This window comes from Ochlerotatus camptorhynchus, unplaced genomic scaffold (genome assembly GCF_037179485.1).
Source record: "Ochlerotatus camptorhynchus isolate MF236.1 unplaced genomic scaffold, CSIRO-AGI_Acam_v1.1 ptg000113l, whole genome shotgun sequence".
Taxonomy (NCBI): Eukaryota; Metazoa; Arthropoda; class Insecta; order Diptera; family Culicidae; genus Ochlerotatus; species Ochlerotatus camptorhynchus.
The window spans coordinates 256923-275950 of record NW_027040603.1 but is presented as its reverse complement, the minus strand read 5'-3'; the positions used below and the strand labels follow the sequence as shown (position 1 = coordinate 275950).

Below are 19028 nucleotides of genomic sequence, written 5' to 3'. Positions count from 1 at the left end.
AAATAACCATCGGGCAAAATTCCAATCCTGATAGAGTTTAATACCTCGCTATAAGATGCTTTATTGGAGACATTAGTGGCCTGCTTAGGAGTAGACGATTGTCTAACATCTCCTCTTCTAGCTGTGTCCAGCCTCTTTTTTCCGGCTCCATTGAGGCGTTTAGCCTTTTTTATCGGATAGGATCACAACCTCCGTGGGTGTTCCAGGGCCCTTGGAATTGAGCGTTAAGGATACTGTCAGCTCTGATAGATTGTATCGATTAGTCCGCTGTTATGACTTCAGAATAGACCCTATAAACATACAGTCTCCCGGGACCCACGAGGAAATCTACGTTGGTGATTGGTGCCAATTCACGTGCAACGATCAGTTCGTGATTGGAAATGTAGTCGAATTTCAATACTGCCGAGGTGTTGGCAGGGCAAAAATAGGGACAGGGATTACGCCCCTGTCAAAACACCGAAGAATTCGTTAATGAGAGGAATGTTTGTTTAAGCTAGAAACACTGGAATAAGAGACCAACGGAGAAAAAAAAACATATAGTTGGCAACAAGATTAACATCAAAGCAATCCAGGCATCACTTGCATTTCAAGAGCAAATTTTCATTACGTCGAATGTAACAAAGGTAAACAAAGTCGAGCTATCAGTGTCAATCGATTCTCCTGCTATTACACTATATACTGTCCGAATATAGGATCAAATCCCATTTTTTAATTTATTTGCCAGTCAAATTGCTTTTTGACGTAATCACCTTCCGATCAAAATAGTTTTCGATGTTACTTAAGTCACCCAATTTCTATGGAGATGCCGTTTGACTTAAGTAACAGCGCTGAGAAACCCGTGAAAAGTGTACGTTCGTCGTTTCGCTTTTAAAGTGAATAAATCGAACTGTTTGTTGCTAAGATGATTTCGGTAGTCCTGAAATGATGAATGGGCTACACGTAAGGAGACGTAATTGATAATTCTCCCGAATATCCTGGTAAATACACTTTGACTTAAGTAACAATAGGGGCCACCAAACGACGTATAATAACTTTTGACTCAAAAACCAGTATTTTTTAGCATGAAAGCTAGCGATTTGCATTTGTATGATTAAAACCCTGCTAAATATGTTAAACATTGCTATCACTATGAGATTATATGAGTTTACTTGGAAATAGGAATAACTTTTCGGTCATCAAAACAAAACTTTATTTTTCTCGGATTGGTGCGAACGTTACTTACGACATAATGAAAATTTGCTCTTGATTTGTAACTGCTTGTAAGTGACTACGCCAATGCACCGACGAGCGAGTTCACGAGTGATTGTTAAACGACTTTAATACTCCTCCCTAATTGAAGCAAACCATTTGTAAACATTGCAGATTGGAACCGCTTTTGACAGTTCGATTGGAATCATAACAGTGTCTCCGCTGGTCTCTTATTCCCAGGCCAGTGACAAGGCCTATAGGGCCTATACCAACAGCAGCGTTTGACAGTAGGCAGCATGTCCCAGGCTCAAATAATTTATTTTGCTGTGCTGGGCCCACTGTCACTGTATAACATGTTGCCTACGCGCCTGCCACTGGGCTGCTTATTCCAGTGGTTCTATACACAGCAAAAAAAAATGTAATATCGATCAACGTAATTCATGCTGATGTATGAAATAATGATGTAATAGCAAAAAGCAGATACAATATTACATCAATGGATGTAATTTTGTTCACAAAATCGATGTACATCGTACAATGTGATATTACACAACCGATGGATTGACCTGGTTGCAGCAGTTTCGATGTAATATTCAACAACTTTTTTTGCTGTGTAGTATACGTAACGTATACGTGGCGGATAAGAATGGAATCATTGTCCGGTAGTACAATTTCGTGAGCTGTTTTAGCAAAACAATTTGAAACTTCGAAAGATTTTCAAGATGTTTTCTAGCTCACTTGAAAAATAAAATCGGCTGAGTACTCAGGTTTTACTGATCATACAGCAAAATAAATTTCCAACAAAAAATTTGGCTGGTTCTACAGTAATACCCCGTTCACATTACAGCCTTTATCACGTAATATAGGCTGTCTTGCAATGAACACTCATACTTAGGATTTCTAGTGAAAAATAGATGTATGAGTGCTCATTGCAAGGCAGCGTATATCACGTGATATACGCTGTAATGTGAACGGGGTATAAAGTGCTGTCGTTTTTCTGTCAGATTATTTTGCTGGTTATCCAGTGATATTTTTTTTGCAGGAAGGATTGCTGGATTTCCAGCTCGGCAAAATCCAGCAAAGTTTTGCTGTTTTCTAGCGAAATAAAAATAATGTGCAGGGAGGCTAATCCGAGCTGGAGCAAACAACCTCCGGTAGTTTGTTTACTTTTAGCCGGGCCGCGCGTTTGTGGAAAACAGATCGATTCATGTTTGGTGCCGCGATGTGAAAAGCAACCGATTAGCTAATTCGGAACAAACTCTGTCAGGAGACGGCACCGCGGGGGTGCGCAAAGGGCGGTCCTTGGGCGCGCTTCTGGCGACACGCCCGCGGTATGTGGGAGCGGTGCATTTTGACGGTTCGATTGGAACAACTTTTGACAGACGTCCCACTTTTACTGTACAAAACTACCCAAATTTGGGTAGAATACACCCAGATCGGTCAAAACTGAACCCACCCAAAAATGGTAAACTGTGTTTGAAACAGGTTGACAAATGAAGAACATCGACATGAATCCGATCGACGTTGTTCATTTGTCAACTTGTCACTCCCAACACAGTTTACCCATTTTCTGGTAGGTTCAGTTTTGACCGATGTGGGTGGATTCTACCCAAATTTGGGTAGTTTTGAAATAGCGTGTTGGACTTTATTTTGAAGTTGTTATGATTAGCGAGATTTCCGCAAATAAAGAATAATAATTAATTATTAATGCAAAACTAACCAACCATGGTAATCGCGATCGGATTTGAAGGAAGCGCCAACAAAATCGGTGTTGGAATAGTGCGCGACGGTGAGGTGCTCGCTAACGAACGAGAAACCTACATCACCCCACCGGGAGAAGGTAAGGATAAGACAATCATCCATATTCTCGTTTTCGTTCGAACCGTATTTTCCGTACAAAAAAAGTTTTTTTTTGTACGGAAAAATACAGCTCGAACAAAAACAAGAATAAAGGTGAATAATAAATATTTTGATTAACTGTGTCCGTAGCTTAACGGAATATGTCTTCCATTATGTTAGGATTCCTTCCGAAGGAAACAGCGCAACATCACCGATCGAAAATTCACGACATTCTGAAGCGTGCCCTTGCCGTTTCTGGCGTAAAGCCTAAGGAGATTGATGTCGTCTGCTATACCAAGGGACCGGGAATGGCACCTCCACTACTGGCGGTGGCAATCGTCGCTCGAACCATTGCTCAGATTTGGAACAAACCGATCATGGGAGTGAACCACTGCATCGGTCACATTGAAATGGGTCGGTTGATTACCAAAGCGGAAAACCCAACCGTCCTGTACGTAAGCGGTGGAAACACCCAGGTCATATCGTACGCTTGCAAACGGTACAGGATTTTCGGGGAAACGATCGATATCGCCATCGGGAATTGCTTGGACCGGTTTGCTCGAATCATAAAACTGTCCAACGATCCCAGTCCCGGCTATAACATCGAGCAGATGGCCAAAAAGGGCACCAAATATGTTCCGCTTCCATATTCGGTTAAGGGCATGGATGTTAGTTTTTCAGGAATTTTGTCCTTTATCGAACAAAAGGCTAGACCGAAGGGAAAACAGAAAAAGCAGAAGCGAGTCAGTGGAGTGGAAGAAGAAAAGTGGTCCGATGAGGATTTATGCTTCTCACTGCAGGAGACTCTTTTTGCTATGCTGATCGAAACAACTGAACGAGCGATGGCTCATTGCGGTTCCAGTGAGGTACTGATCGTGGGAGGAGTAGGCTGCAACGAGCGTCTTCAGGAAATGATGGGTATAATGTGTGAGGAGCGGGGAGCAAAGCTGTTTGCCACGGATGAAAGATTTTGCATCGACAACGGAGTAATGATTGCTCATGCTGGATGGGAGATGTTCCGCAGTGGGACCCGAATGAGCTGGGAAGAAGCCACCATCACACAGAGGTACAGAACCGATGAGGTTGAAGTTACCTGGAGAGATGATTAACGCGGTTGTAAATTATTTAATTAAATCATCGAATTATTATCAGAAGAATTTTAAATGGAAACAAAGTTCCTTCTTTCAGAATAATCATACTATCTTTCTAGTTAATAATCTATATTTATTCATCCAAACAATTACATTTCGCAATTCGCATACAGCTTAGGACTAGCTGGCTTTCCGATGCCCATACCAACTTCAATGGTGGGTTTCTCGCCCTCCTTCGCCAATCGGTAGACATTGTTATGACCCGGTTTCAGTTTGATCGCAATCTTCGGGTCGCTTTTTCCCGTTTCTCTTTGAACAAATTCCTTCAATAGTGGAGGCATATCGATTTCCCGCGGAATAATTTTCTCCGCCCGCTGCACCGCCCTGCAGTAGGATGCCTCCTCGTGCTTGTGAAGCAACCGATAGTCGGCCTTGTAGGATACGCTGTTGATTTCAACCAATTTGGGGTACGTTTGGCCGCGGAATGTTTTCTCCACCGTTACTTTGACCTTACGTGTTTCCTAAAAAAAATCAACACATTTGAAACAATTTTCTGAAGCCCATGAACATTTATTACTTACCTCATTCGGTAGGGTTTCGACTTTAACGATTTTCATGTAGCTGGGTTCTGGGTAGCGCTCGAACATGTTCCGGACGACCACTCGACCAACACCGAAATTTTTCAGATTGCCTACGATTTCCCACAGGGTTTTACCTTTAAAATCGGTTGTGCGACCGATGTACTTTATGGTCGACATGTTTTGAAGATTTTTTACAATTGATTATTCTTAATTTATGGCAAATATGTTTGAATGCCGACGAAGTTTTACAAAATTATGTAAAATGTTTTTGTTTTGCTTTGGAATAATGTGCTGCACCAGCACTATTCAAAATATGTCAAAACTGACCCCTGCGGCAAATTTCTGGTGTCAAAGCACACAAGAGTTGCCAGAACTATTTGTCAAATATCGGTACACGGAGAGAAAAATATTGAAAAACAACCATATTTTACACGGATAGAAATCTCCTTATACCTTTTGGCAAATTTCCATTGCTGATTATTCATAAAATGTATAAGTCAACTAATAAGCAGACGCCTTGCAAAAAGTTAATAAAGATCATGAGTCAAATGAAATGTATATGCGGTCACACATACCTTTTATGCATTCTAATAGGACCTATGTGGTTTGTCTTATGGAATGTATAAGGCTGATGCTTTGGCGAAAATGTATAAGTGAAACACATGAATTAAATAATTGATTTTCGTTTCGTGTAGATTACTCATAATAAAAAAATATCATACCCGAACGATAACCTTAATGATAGAACTATTCCACAAATGGTTTGGCCCTCCCGTAGGCTATTCTTAAGCACCTTGTCGAAGATGGGAGAGCTTAACGCCATGCTGCAGGCCTGCACGAGAGACCAAGACAGTGGCCCGAAGTCAAGCCCGACGTGATGGTATCTTATATTCTTCTCATCCATTTCCTACACAGAAAAAAAAGTTGTTGAATATTACATCTAAACACGTCGTACACAGCAAAAAAAATGTAATATCGATCAACGTAATTCAAGCTGATGTAGGAACGCAATCCGGCAATAGAAAGAGCCACCACCCGGCTAAATCACCGGGAAGCTCTGACCGCTCAACCTGGACTAGTTAAAACAGCATGACTGCTAATCCACCACTAAACTCCGTTCCCAACTACAAATCGCTATAAATTCGAAATGTTTTAATCGAATGAACCCAAACAAATAATGAAATTAAAACATTGTTGACTTATTCATCAAAAAAAATAAATAAATAAAATATAAATGCTGAAAAACTCAGTAAAAAACTATGTAAACAAACAAATTACTGTTCGACAGACAGCAATTCTAGTACTGACTAACACGGTAACTTTTGACAGTTCAGAGATTCTGCAAAAGCAAAAACTACTGGGTTGATTACTGAAAACTCAGCTGTTTAAAACCCCAGTAAAATTTTACCGACTTCGGTAATCTAAACTCTGTGTTATCTTGCAATAAGCACTCAAACACAGGATTTCCAGTGAAAACTAGATCATAGTCTGTACACAGCAAAAAAAAAATGTAATATCGATCAATGTAATTCAAGCTGATGTATGAAATAATGATGTAATAGCAAAAAGCAGATACAATATTACATCAATGGATGTTATTTTGATCGCAAAATCGATGTACATCGTACAACGCTATATTACACAACCGATGGATTTACCTGGTTGCAGCAGTTTGTATGTAATATTCAACAACTTTTTTTTTCTGTGTACGGGGTATGAGGGATCGATAAAAATATCGTTGTACTCAAAAAACGAAGCTCTACACACTTAAAATTTTTCGCCGAAATTCCAACAGCCGAGTAATTCTGTAATTTATTTTGCTGAGATTCAGTCAAACAATTGCCGAGACTCAGCTAACAAATAATATTTTGCTGAGATATCAGCTAACAAACAGATTGTTTGCAGAGATATCAGCAAAACTAAATGCCGAAGTAATCGGCTGTTGGAGATTTTACCGAGCTAGATTAAGTGTGTATCAGATGATGTATAAAAATCCGTATATTTTTCGAAGTTAAACAACCCAATTGCGTGAAGTATTTTAATTGTTTTTCATTCATTTATTCAATGATAATAACCAAAATACCTATATTACAGTTGGCATCATAAATAATGTATGTATATTGCTTCATTCTCGAAAAGGGTGAATGCTTCTGTTATGGCTGTGTGTCCTGTTGTGTATTCGGTTGTGGCATTTTGGAATACCATTTACCATGACAGGGTGCGTTGGGATGGAGTCAGTTGGCCATGATGGAAGTACTCACCATAAACAAAATATACTATTTAAATAGGAAACTAATCTATGAATGAAGCATTTTATCACAGACAAGTTTTACTTAAGACCAGGCTTGCAATTGCTCATTACAGCTAAAATGCTATTTTTCGTAATTATGAATCAATGAGATACTGTAATGATAATTTTTATTTGTAAGATGCAAGAAGAGGTGGTAAAGTTTGTGTAAAGGGTGATACGGTCAAAATTTGGTCAATATCAACTTGACGTATTTCTTTCAATTTTGCATTTAAAAAACCTGAACACCCCTCATTTTGAAGGTGTGTGTGTGTAGAATGTTGCTCCTATTTTGATTTTGGAATTCATTCTTCAGTTGTCAAAATGCCGTCCAAGCAAGAAGAGCAGCGTATCAAAATTTTGCTCGCGCATCGCGAAAATCCGAGCTACTCGCACGCAAAGTTGGCAAAATCGCTAAAAGTTGCCAAATCTACCGTTACAAATGTAATTAAAGTGTTTGGGGAACGTTTGTCGACAGCCAGGAAGTCTGGATCGGGGGAAAATCGAAAACCGGAAGCCGCTGAGACGACAAAGAGAGTTGCCGGTAGTTTCAAGCGAAACCCTAACCTCTCTCTCCGAGATGCCGCAAATAAGCTGGGTGTATCGTCTACAACCGTGCATCGAACCAAAAAACGAGCCGGACTATGGACTTACAAGAAGGTAGTGACTCCAAATCGCGATGATAAACAAAATACGACGGCCAAAGCGCGATCCCGGAGGCTGTACACGACGATGCTGACGAAGTTTGACTGCGTGGTAATGGACGACGAAACCTACGTCAAAGCCGACTACAAGCAGCTTCCGGGACAGGAGTTTTATACGGCAAAAGGAAGGGGAAAGGTAGCAGATGTTTTCAAGCACATGAAACTGTCAAAGTTCGCAAAGAAATATCTGGTTTGGCAAGCCATCTGTACCTGTGGCTTGAAAAGCAGCATTTTCATAGCTTCCGGGACTGTCAACCAAGAAATTTACGTGAAAGAGTGTTTGAATAAACGTCTGCTGCCTTTCCTGAAGAAACGCGGTTGTTCCGTACTGTTTTGGCCGGATTTGGCATCTTGCCATTACGGTAAAAAGGCCATGGAGTGGTACGCCGCCAACAACGTGCAGGTGGTTCCCAGGACAAGAACCCTCCCAACACGCCAGAGCTCCGCCCAATTGAGAAATACTGGGCTATTGTCAAGCGGAACCTAAAGAAGACCAAAAAAACTGCTAAGGGCGAGCAGCAGTTCAAGGCAAACTGGCTTTCTGCGGCGAAGAAGGTGGACAAGGTGGCTGTATAAATTCTGATGGCAGGGGTCAAGCGTAAGGCCCGGCAATTCGGATTTGGAAAAGCGGAAGCCTAACTGAATATTTTTCCTGAATTTTATACTAATTGAACTTGAAAAAGAAATTTAATTTGATTTTTTAAATAAACGATTTCACCGATTTACACGCGTTTTCCCTTGACCAAATTTTGACCGTATCACCCTTTATGACATATACAATTTGTCAATTTTGCTTTCAGAAGGTCACAACTAGCAATTAGCTGTAACGATGAGCAACGCGTTGAGCGAGCAATCAGCGATCATAAAATCGCTAGTTTTGACCTTCTGAAAGCAAAATTGACAAATTTTATGTGTCATACACAAACTTTACCACCTCTTCTTGCATCTTACAAATAAAAATTATCATTATAGTATCACATTGTTTCATAATTACGATAAATAGCATTTTAGCTGTAATGAGCAATTGCAATATCATATCATCACATCATATATATGATCACTCATACATGAGCAATTGCAATATCATATCATCACATCATATGATCACTCATACATAGGATTTCCAGTGAAAACTAGATGTATGAGTGCTCATTGCAAGACAGCCTATATTACATGATAATATAAACCATAGTCTGTACGGGGTACTAGACTTTAATCTTCTCTAATATTTATGCATATTCGTTTCGAGATATTTCCGATCGTAGTCAAAGTTGTTGAATGTTGGCGACAAAGTAAACAGGAATTTTCATTCGAATAATTTTCAATAACCCTTATTTTATTGTTATTTAGTATTTGCAAGTCATTTTAGGCATTTTGTGTTCATTTTCAACATTCTGTAGGTTAGTGGCACCGGTGGTGTAGTAGTAAGCGTGATTGCCTCTCACTCCAAAAGGCCTGGGTTCAATTCCAGTCGTCGCCGCCGGGATTAATAAAATCTCTGATCACGCCTTCAGGGAACCCTAATAAAAAAATACGATACCCTAACGATAACCCAAATGATAAAACTATTCCATAAATGGTTTTGATGATAATGACGGGAAGCAAATTAACCGTACAAATTTTATTAGGGAAGTAAAGCCGTTGGTCCCCAGTCTATGAGTTGATGGGTCGATAGGTAGGGTCCAGGTATGGGAGCTGCCTCCCTGGCGTCGGTACCATTGGAACATGTTGGTTCTCAGTAATGAAAACAAGATCAACGGAAAACAAATCAAGAAAAAAAACTGTAGCGAATTACTTTTGAACGTGGAGTTTAAAATTCACATTTTTTTCTAACGTGATTTTTTTGCGGATTTTGTAATTTACATAGTTTATTATTATTTTTCTTTTGATATTATAGTTATAGTTGTTAGGTTCTAGGTATGTGTGCGTGTGCAAATTTTGCTTCCTTCGGTGATTTTAGTATGAACGGAGAAGGTGATTCTGATTCAAGTTTCGGTTTTCCTGGAACAAGATGATTACAACAACGTAATCCAGTGTCAGGTAACAAGTTCGATCCAAGATCAAAGGTCCCGGACGATTCTGCTGTCAAAACATGCAGGGTGGTCACACACAAAATATTCAGATATGTGTTTGGAGACCTATGAGCACCGGAAGGTCTTTGCAATAATTTCTGAGACCGCTAATACCACGAGATAATATCTGAGAGACGGTATTTCAATTGTTGTACAGTTGAAGATCTTCAGAATAAAACTTGTTATCCTGAAGTATTGGAAAAATAGCATGAGTAGTTATTGGAGACCTATGAGCACCTGAAGGATTTGCAATAATGTCTGTGACATCTATAGAGAATCTCTGATATTTGATCATCCTGAAAAATTGAGAAAATATCCTGAAAAGTTTTTGTTCTGAGACACCTGGTATCATGAGAGAATCTCTGTGAGACGTTATTTGAATGTTGGACAGTTAAAGAACTTCAGAATAATAGTTGATCATCCAGAAGTATTGAAAAAAATATCCAAAATTTGTTTAGTTAGCTGACATGATCAGGTCTGAACACCTGAAGGTCTTTGGTATAATTTCTGAGTCACGTGGTATCATAAGAGAATATCTGAGAGAAGCAAATTGAATTGTTGGATACCTTCAGAATAGTACCTATTAAACCTAAAGGCATGAAAAAATATCCTACGAATTTAATGAAGATCTCTGATCATCTGATGGGCTTTGGAATAATTTCTAAGCAACCTGGTATCTGTCAGATTAGAAGCTCCACAAATATATTAATAGAAATTTGAAATAGAGTTCCATTCGTGTTTCAAACCCGCTCATAAATAAAACAAAATTCAATTCTAGACTGCAGTTCTGCACGTTGCTATACGCATCGCTTCATCTCGTCTCCTTTAATCCGTTGAGTCTCGCTGTTTCGAAGATGTACTGTAATTCCTTAACCTTTCCTGTATCGCTGAGTGGAAGAGTCTGCATCCGTTGATTCATGTTGGAAGTATAGGGGATAACTCATATTCTTCGCTTGAATACAAAATTTACAGGAAACCAACAAGCACCAAAGAGTTATCCCCTATACTTTCAACCATTCGTTCCAGCAGAAAATGGCCGCCTTCCACCACATGATTCATCGGATGCAGACTCTTCCACTCAGCGCTACAGGAAGGGTTAAGGAATTACAGTACATCTTCGAAACAGCGAGACTGAACGGATACAAGGAGACCACAATCCAGGCAATGATCGATAAAAAAGCGAGAATTCTACAGAGAAGATTATCTACAACCCTCACCGCAGCACCTGATCCCTTGAAACGAGTGTCCGTTCCATTTAATCAAGATATTAATTGTAAGCTAACCCAACAAACAATCGTCGATTGAAGAAACGACTTCTTGACGATTTTATTCAACTGCATGCTTAATAATAACTTGCATTATTTTTAATAATTCGCGTAATCCTAACAGAAGAAGGGGTAATAACGAGTGGCTTGATTATACTGCAAAAAGGGATCGTGTTGCATCACTTATCTTTGCAGCCAAGAAGCGGTACGCCGAGAGGAACTTTTCCAGTGATCTTCCAGCGAAGAAATTGTGGAATAATCTTCGCCGAGAAGGAATACACAACAACGCAAAGAAGAATGTCGCTGTTGAACAGGCAGATCCAGATATGCTTAACCGGTACTTTGCCGAAGGCCACAAGCTCCTTCGTTCTGTTCCTGGTCCGGGTCTAGGTGATCCGTCTCTTCCTGTAAGTAGCGAACAAGTTCAACGCACATCGTCTGACCACCCGCTACAACGATTAAGGTTTAATCACACCAACGTGGAAGAAGTATCGAGGAAAATTGCTGAAATCCAGACCAACGCATCGGGATCGGATGAAATTCCGATTTGCTTCGTGAAAATGCTGTGTCCACATATTCTGCCGCTGCTTGTGCATCTGTACAACTCTATCATTGACGCTAGGATCTACCCTTCAATCTGGAAAAAAGCACTAGTAACACCGATTCCGAAAATTGCTAACCCGGGTCAACCGAAAAACTTCAGACCAATAAGTGTCCTTCCGGCAGTGTCTAAAGCGTTAGAGAAGATTCTACTCGGTCAGATCACGGAGCACCTAGACAACCCATATATGTCACTGCTGGCAAAACATCAATCTGGATATAGAAAAGGTTATAGCACCACAACCGCCCTTACTAAAGTGACACATGACATATATAGCAACCTAGACCAAAACCACTGCACCGTTATGGTCCTAGTTGATTTTTCGTTAGCTTTCAACAGCGTAGACCATCAACGGCTGAGACATAAATTGCTGGCGGAATTTAATTTCTCAGATGAAGCAGGGGAATTGATTACAGCGTTTCTTAGCAATCGTAGTCAAGCTGTACAAAATGGAAACCAGACATCTGCTGAGCGCCTGGTACCTGATGGTACCCCGCAAGGATCCTGCCTCAGTGCACTATTATTCAGCTTATATATAAACAGCCTCCCGTCACAGTTGAAGTGTGAATTCCAACTGTACGCCGATGATCTTCAAATGTACATTTCCGGGCATACAGATGATATCAGAAAGACTGATTGCAACTATCAATCAGGATCTGGCAACAATCGAGCATTGGGCTAAGACTAACGTTCTCTACCCTAATCCGAAGAAGTCTCAAGCCATAGTTTTCTCGAAAGATGGCACGATTATTGCGCCTTGCCAAATTGTGTTCTGCGGAGAACCGATTGTTCTCTCAGATACTGTCGTCAACCTTGGACTCCGAATGGACAAAAAATTGAACTGGTATGCGCAGATCAACGATGTGACATCAAAAGTGTTTGGAACGTTAAGAACATTCAGGCGATTCGCCCCGGTACTATCTACACAAACACGCAAGAAGCTGGTGCAGTCAGTTATCATACCGTTCTTTACGTACTGCGATGTGGTCTACTATAATGGACACTCTGTAGCCTTCAAAGAACAATTAAACCAATGCTTCAAGGCCTCGGTACGCTTCGTGTACAACATTAGACATCGAGAAAGCACTGCTGCTGTACGTAATACCACAGACAAACAGACGTAACTCTTCATTGTGTATCTTCGTTCACGCATTTAACGGTTGATTTGAATATTATCAGTTCCGCGAACTACTCGCCGCAGCGCTGGCATCGGATCACTTTGACGTTTCTATACATTCTATAGAGCTTTTATGCAATATTGTTTGCGAGTTAGCGAGCAAGCTTGTTTTCCGCGAGAAGCCTGAAAGATGTCGCTACTGAGGTCCTATGTTTTGAGATACTATGTTTTCATAAAAAACTTTTTCAAAGATTTACGTCTGTTTGTCTGTGGTAATACCATTTTTAAGGCACGACCTCTCAAAGAACTACCACAATCGAATATGTTGCTTCATAAGACAGAGGTATCTAGAGGCACTTCCGGATTATCTGCAACAACACCTGCAACGCGGATTGCACGACCGATCTCGATGCTTCATCGTTCCTAGACACACCACATCGGCTCGAAGGAGTTTGCTAGTGTCAGGGACGCTCACCTGGAACGATTTGCCACTTGCAGCCAAACAACAACCAACCTTAGTCCTATTTAAGCGATGTCTTAACACACCTGGTAGAGGTTAACATAGGTATAGCATTGGCGTTCAAACATAGGTTATAGCACTACATTAACTTAAATTTCAATTACATTTGTCACGATTTGTAGCTTTTTTTTAGTTTTCCGTAAAGTGAGTTTCTTTCAAAAAATGTATTCTTCCTTGACCTGGTAAAAAGTGTCAACTACAGGCTAACGTATCACTAAATAAATACAAATACAAATACAAATAATAATAACTTCTTTCTGTTCAGGCTTTGTTCACACAAATCTGGAGAATTTAGTTAACCACAACACATTGAACTATTGGTGTTGTATAAGGTATGTCGAGAAGCTGTTATTCGACTTATATTGAGTTGTAACAGAGCTTATTCGATAACATTTTTGATTATTCAGCGTTTATTAGACATCATCAGAATACCTATCAGCACTCCCGATCGCAACTCTAGCTCCTTCAAGGCCCTGTGGGAATGATTAATTCATTCATCGTTCTTTTACATGAGACCAATGTTACCTCCTCGCCTCTCCAATTCCAAGGAAAGGATGCTCGGTTATTTTTTAAACTAGATCAATGCATTCATTGTCGTGAGCCATGTGATCGATGATTACTATTTAAATTAATTAGGCGTAGAAAACAAATTAAAAAAAAACGTGTTGAACCTGGGAATGAACTCACGACCTTCTACTTGGTCGCTACTGAAAATTTAGTCGATTGCTAAATTTATGTATGGGCCCAAACACTGACATGCAACACGGCTTCTTTAAATGACGTTCGACCTTGAAAAATTTACTTGAATTTATAGACTATACATTAAATGCAATGGATAATGGAAACCACGTAGAAGCCCTCTATACGGACTTTAGCAAGGCATTTGACCGAATTGACATACCAATGCTACTCTTCAAATTAAAAAAAAATGGAATCGAGCTAGGACTCCTGAAATGGCTTGAATCATATTTAACTAGGGGAAAAGCTTCTATAGTTGCGGTACGTTAGAAGCGTTAGGTTCCTATACTGCCTATAATCGCATATCAGTCCCATATGGATTTGCGACAATTTTAAGATAATAACGCTATCCACTATCAATTGGCATCTACTTTCATATTACATGATAAAACCACATAAAACTATGGACTTTAATCATGCCAACTGTGAAAACAACATCAAGTCAGTATTTCCCATCAAGCAAAGTAACCGCATATCAGTCCCATCCTGAAATTAAATCGTCAGAGGCTACGATACAGTTCTGCTGGGAATATAGGCAGTATAAAGGGTGTCCACGATGAAATTGCCACACACAAAATTGATTCGCAAAATTCGAGTTTTCATCCGATTGCCATCAAATTTTCAGGGATTGAGAAATAACTATTAAACTTCATTTTACCATTTTACTCGTATTTTATTTACAGTCCATACGCAAATGCCCGCACCTTGGCCTGTGAATCAACCGTTTTTTGCATGTAAACCCATACTTTCTTCAGTTCCTCGACTGTCTTCACTACCTTAGGTCGTTTAAGAAGGTGCTGCTTCATAATCGCCCAGTACTTCTCGATGGGGCGGAGCTCCGGAGTGTTGGGAGGGTTGAACATTTTCGGCACGAAATTGACCTTATTGTCCGCATACCACTTCAGCACGTCCTTGGAGTAGTGGCATGAGGCCAAATCCGGCCAGAAGATTGTTGGGACGTTGTGGGCCTTCAGGAGAGGAAGCAGCCGCTTCTGGAGGCACTCTTTTATGTACACCTGTCCGTTCATCGTGTCCTGGGTCACGAAAGGTGCACTCCGCTTCCCGCACGTGCAGATGGCTTGCCAAACCAGGAATTTCTTCGCAAATTTGGACATCTTCTGAGTGCGGACATGCTCCGGAACGCTGAACTTATCCTTGGCCGTGAAAAACAGGTTGCCTGGGATCTGTTTGAAGTCGGCCTTCACATATGTTTCGTCGTCCATGATGCAGCATTCAACTTTCGTCAGCATGTTGAGGTACAACTTCCTGGCACGGGTTTTGGCGGACTTGTTCTGCTTCTCGTCGCGATCAGGGGCCTTTTGTACCTTGAACGTTCGAAGCCCAGCCTTAGTTTTGGCCTTCTGGACAAAACTTCGGCTTAGGTGCAGCTTCTTAGCCACATCCCTAACGGAGGCGTTCGGATTTCGGTTGAAGGCCCCAACTACGCGGTTGTGATTTTTGGTGTTGTACGGAATACTTTTTCCTTCACTTCTGGGCTTCCGATCGGTGGTCAACCGTTCCTCGAACCGCTTAATCACTCGCGACACCGTGGAATTCGCGATTCCCAACGTTTTAGCGATGGAACGATGCGAGAGATCCTTGTTCTCGTGATGAATGCGCAAGATTTTATCACGCACGAGCTGTTCTTTCGACTCCATTTCCGCGAGTTTTGATCACAGGACTTTAAAACTTGCAGGATGTAAATAATGCACTATGAACTAAATCCACCCAAATTTTCATTAAATTCTACCCAACGATTAAAAAGTTAGAGCAATTTCATAGTGTGGCAATTTCATCGTGGACACCCTTTAGTCGTATAGTTGTGCATGCAGAGTGCAGACTCAACACACAACTATAGGAACCTAACGCTTCTTACGTACCGCAACGTCCGCAACTATAGGAGCGTTTACTCTAACCGCCAACAAATAATTAAATTCAATGGAAAGAAATCGACTCCAATTCAAGTCACCTCAGGAGTCCCCCAAGGCTCTCATTTGGGACCTCTTCTTTTTACTCTGTATGTAAACAACATTTCCTTCATTTCGTTTTTAACGATTTCTCGACAACGATACAACCTGATTCCAATCACATTATCCATTTCAAGCTATAGGTAATCCAATGGCATACTTAAAAAAAATCACAAACTTTAAAAAAATGGTAAAAAAATGCAACTTAATATCATTTAGCAGAAAAAGAACACCATCAAACATTTCAATTGCATTAGAAAATCAGAATGTAGAAAAATGTGAAAAAGTTAGGGATTATCTTAGACTCCAAACTAACTTTCATAGACCATTACAATACAATAATTCACTGGGCAAATAACATCCTAGGCTTTATCAAACGCTTTTGCTATAACGTTTAGGAACCATACACGATTAAAACACTATAAATTGCCTATGTGAGGTCAATACTGGAGTATTGCATCATTGTATGGTCTCCATTTTCAATTTCTATTATATACCCTTTCGTAAATTAGGTTGGACATCATTTCCTCTTTCATCATATGAAGCACGCTGCATGCTTATAAACATACAAACATTAAAAGAGCGACGTAGATATGCAATGGTTACGTTTGTAAACGATATCGTTTCGCAGCGCATTGACTCAGCAGAACTTTTATCAAAATTAAATTTTTATGCACCTACTCGATAACTCAGAAATAGAAATTTATTTAACCCATCATCGCACAAATTATGCAAAATTTGGGCAATTAAATCGCATGATTTACAATCACTTACAATCAACACTGCGAAACCATTGACTGTTCAATGTCTCGCCATAAACTAAAACAATATTTTAACTCCATACGGAATCATAACTCGTAAGAAGTAAAAATAGAATAGCAGACAATATATTTTTTTATATATTAAGAAAAACAAATTTGTATATGTATTTGTACTAGTCTACATCAGTTGACGAAAAATAAATAAATAAATAAATAAATTAGAGGCATTTAGGCCGATATTACATCCATTGATGCAGGCCCTATATGATAAAAGCTCAAAAATTACTGTATTTTTTTCTGGTTTTGTCTGTGCTTGCCATAAATTTCCTACTTAATAGTGTGCTTTCTACTTCAAATAAACTGCATAGTAGTAGTAGTACTTAAACCATATAGATACGTGGGGCTTTAGGTAGTGATGAAAACGTCGCTAGAACTATTCCACAGCCGCAGTCAGTTTATGAGCAACAAGAGGAACGCACATTTTTGCCTGTGGACTTGGAGACATACTTCAAGTCCCCGCGTACATCGTACGGGTTAGGCAAAAATGTGCGTCTATCTTGAAAACTGTCGCTTTAATGGCCCTTCGCTCATTTTCAACTTCTATTCAATTTTCATACTGCCGTACTCTAACGGAACTATCCACCTACCCTCTTCTAAAGACCATTCTCTAGCTAATAAAGGGTGATACGGTCAAAATTTGGTCAAGGGAAAACGCGTGTAAATCGGTCAAATCGTTTATTTAAAAAATCAAATTAAATTTCTTTTTCCAGTTCAATTAGTATAAAATTCAGGAAAAATATTCAGTTAGGCTTCCGCTTTTCCAAATCAGAATTGCCGGGCCTTACGCTTGACCCCTGCCATCAGATTTTGTACAGCCACCTTGTCCACCTTCTTCGCCGCAGAAAGCCAGTTTGCCTTGAACTGCTGCTCGCCCTTAGCAGTTTTTTTGGTCTTCTTTAGGTTCCGCTTGACAATAGCCCAGTATTTCTCAATTGGGCGGAGCTCTGGCGTGTTGGGAGGGTTCTTGTCCTGGGAACCACCTGCACGTTGTTGGCGGCGTACCACTCCATGGCCTTTTTACCGTAATGGCAAGATGCCAAATCCGGCCAAAACAGTACGGAACAACCGTGTTTCTTCAGGAAAGGCAGCAGACGTTTATTCAAACACTCTTTCACGTAAATTTCTTGGTTGACAGTCCCGGAAGCTATGAAAATGCTGCTTTTCAAGCCACAGGTACAGATGGCTTGCCAAACCAGATATTTCTTTGCGAACTTTGACAGTTTCATGTGCTTGAAAACATCTGCTACCTTTCCCCTTCCTTTTGCCGTATAAAACTCCTGTCCCGGAAGCTGCTTGTAGTCGGCTTTGACGTAGGTTTCGTCGTCCATTACCACGCAGTCAAACTTCGTCAGCATCGTCGTGTACAGCCTCCGGGATCGCGCTTTGGCCGTCGTATTTTGTTTATCATCGCGATTTGGAGTCACTACCTTCTTGTAAGTCGATAGTCCGGCTCGTTTTTTGGCTCGATGCACGGTTGTAGACGATACACCCAGCTTATTTGCGGCATCTCGGAGAGAGAGGTTAGGGTTTCGCTTGAAACTACCGGCAACTCTCTTTGTCGTCTCAGCGGCTTCCGGTTTTCGATTTCCCCCCGATCCAGACTTCCTGGCTGTCGACAAACGTTCCCCAAACACTTTAATTACATTTGTAACGGTAGATTTGGCAACTTTTAGCGATTTTGCCAACTTTGCGTGCGAGTAGCTCGGATTTTAGCGATGCGCGAGCAAAATTTTGATACGCTGCTCTTCTTGCTTGGACGGCATTTTGACAACTGAAGAGTGAATTCCAAAATCAAAATAGGAGCAACATTCTACACACACACACCTTCAAAATGAGGGGTGTTCAGGTTTTTTAAATGCAAAATTGAAAGAAATACGTCAAGTTGATATTGACCAAATTTTGACCGTATCACCCTTTAAATCATCACACTAAAGCTTCATGTTAGCATTTCCAACCAACTCTGAAAATCGTTAACTTCGCGTATGAAGTAACATAAAAACACTTTGAACATATAGATAAGTTATGCCGCGGATACACTTGTATAACAAGTTATGAGCATGAGCCTTGTTTGTATAATAAAACACATGCTCATAATTTGTCATACAAGTGTATCCGTGGCATTAATGTACCCGAACCTGGATGAGTATTGCACGAGCGAGTATTGACAAGTGCACCGGGAAGGACAGTAGGTGTATAGACTAGGACAGGCCTGCCCAACCGTTCTAAACTTGCTTTTT

At 40.4% G+C, this 19028-nt stretch overlaps 2 protein-coding genes across 2 annotated transcripts; one reads left to right on the top strand and one right to left on the bottom strand.

Moving 5' to 3' along the window:
• The first annotated feature begins 2864 nt into the window (after window positions 1-2864).
• LOC135699650 (probable tRNA N6-adenosine threonylcarbamoyltransferase) lies at window positions 2865-4143 on the top strand. Its single transcript, XM_065219941.1, has 2 exons — window positions 2865-3028; window positions 3208-4143. Exons 1-2 carry the CDS (start codon window positions 2914-2916, stop codon window positions 4134-4136), a joined length of 1044 nt encoding a protein of 347 aa, XP_065076013.1. The 5' UTR covers window positions 2865-2913; the 3' UTR covers window positions 4137-4143.
• An 87-nt stretch (window positions 4144-4230) lies between these two features.
• LOC135699649 (uncharacterized) lies at window positions 4231-4921 on the bottom strand. The gene is made up of 2 exons (XM_065219940.1): window positions 4700-4921; window positions 4231-4639 (listed from the first exon to the last, which is right to left on the bottom strand). The coding sequence occupies exons 1-2, from the start codon at window positions 4874-4876 to the stop codon at window positions 4268-4270; spliced, it is 549 nt and encodes a 182-aa protein (XP_065076012.1). The 5' UTR covers window positions 4877-4921; the 3' UTR covers window positions 4231-4267.
• Window positions 4922-19028: the final 14107 nt, after the last annotated feature.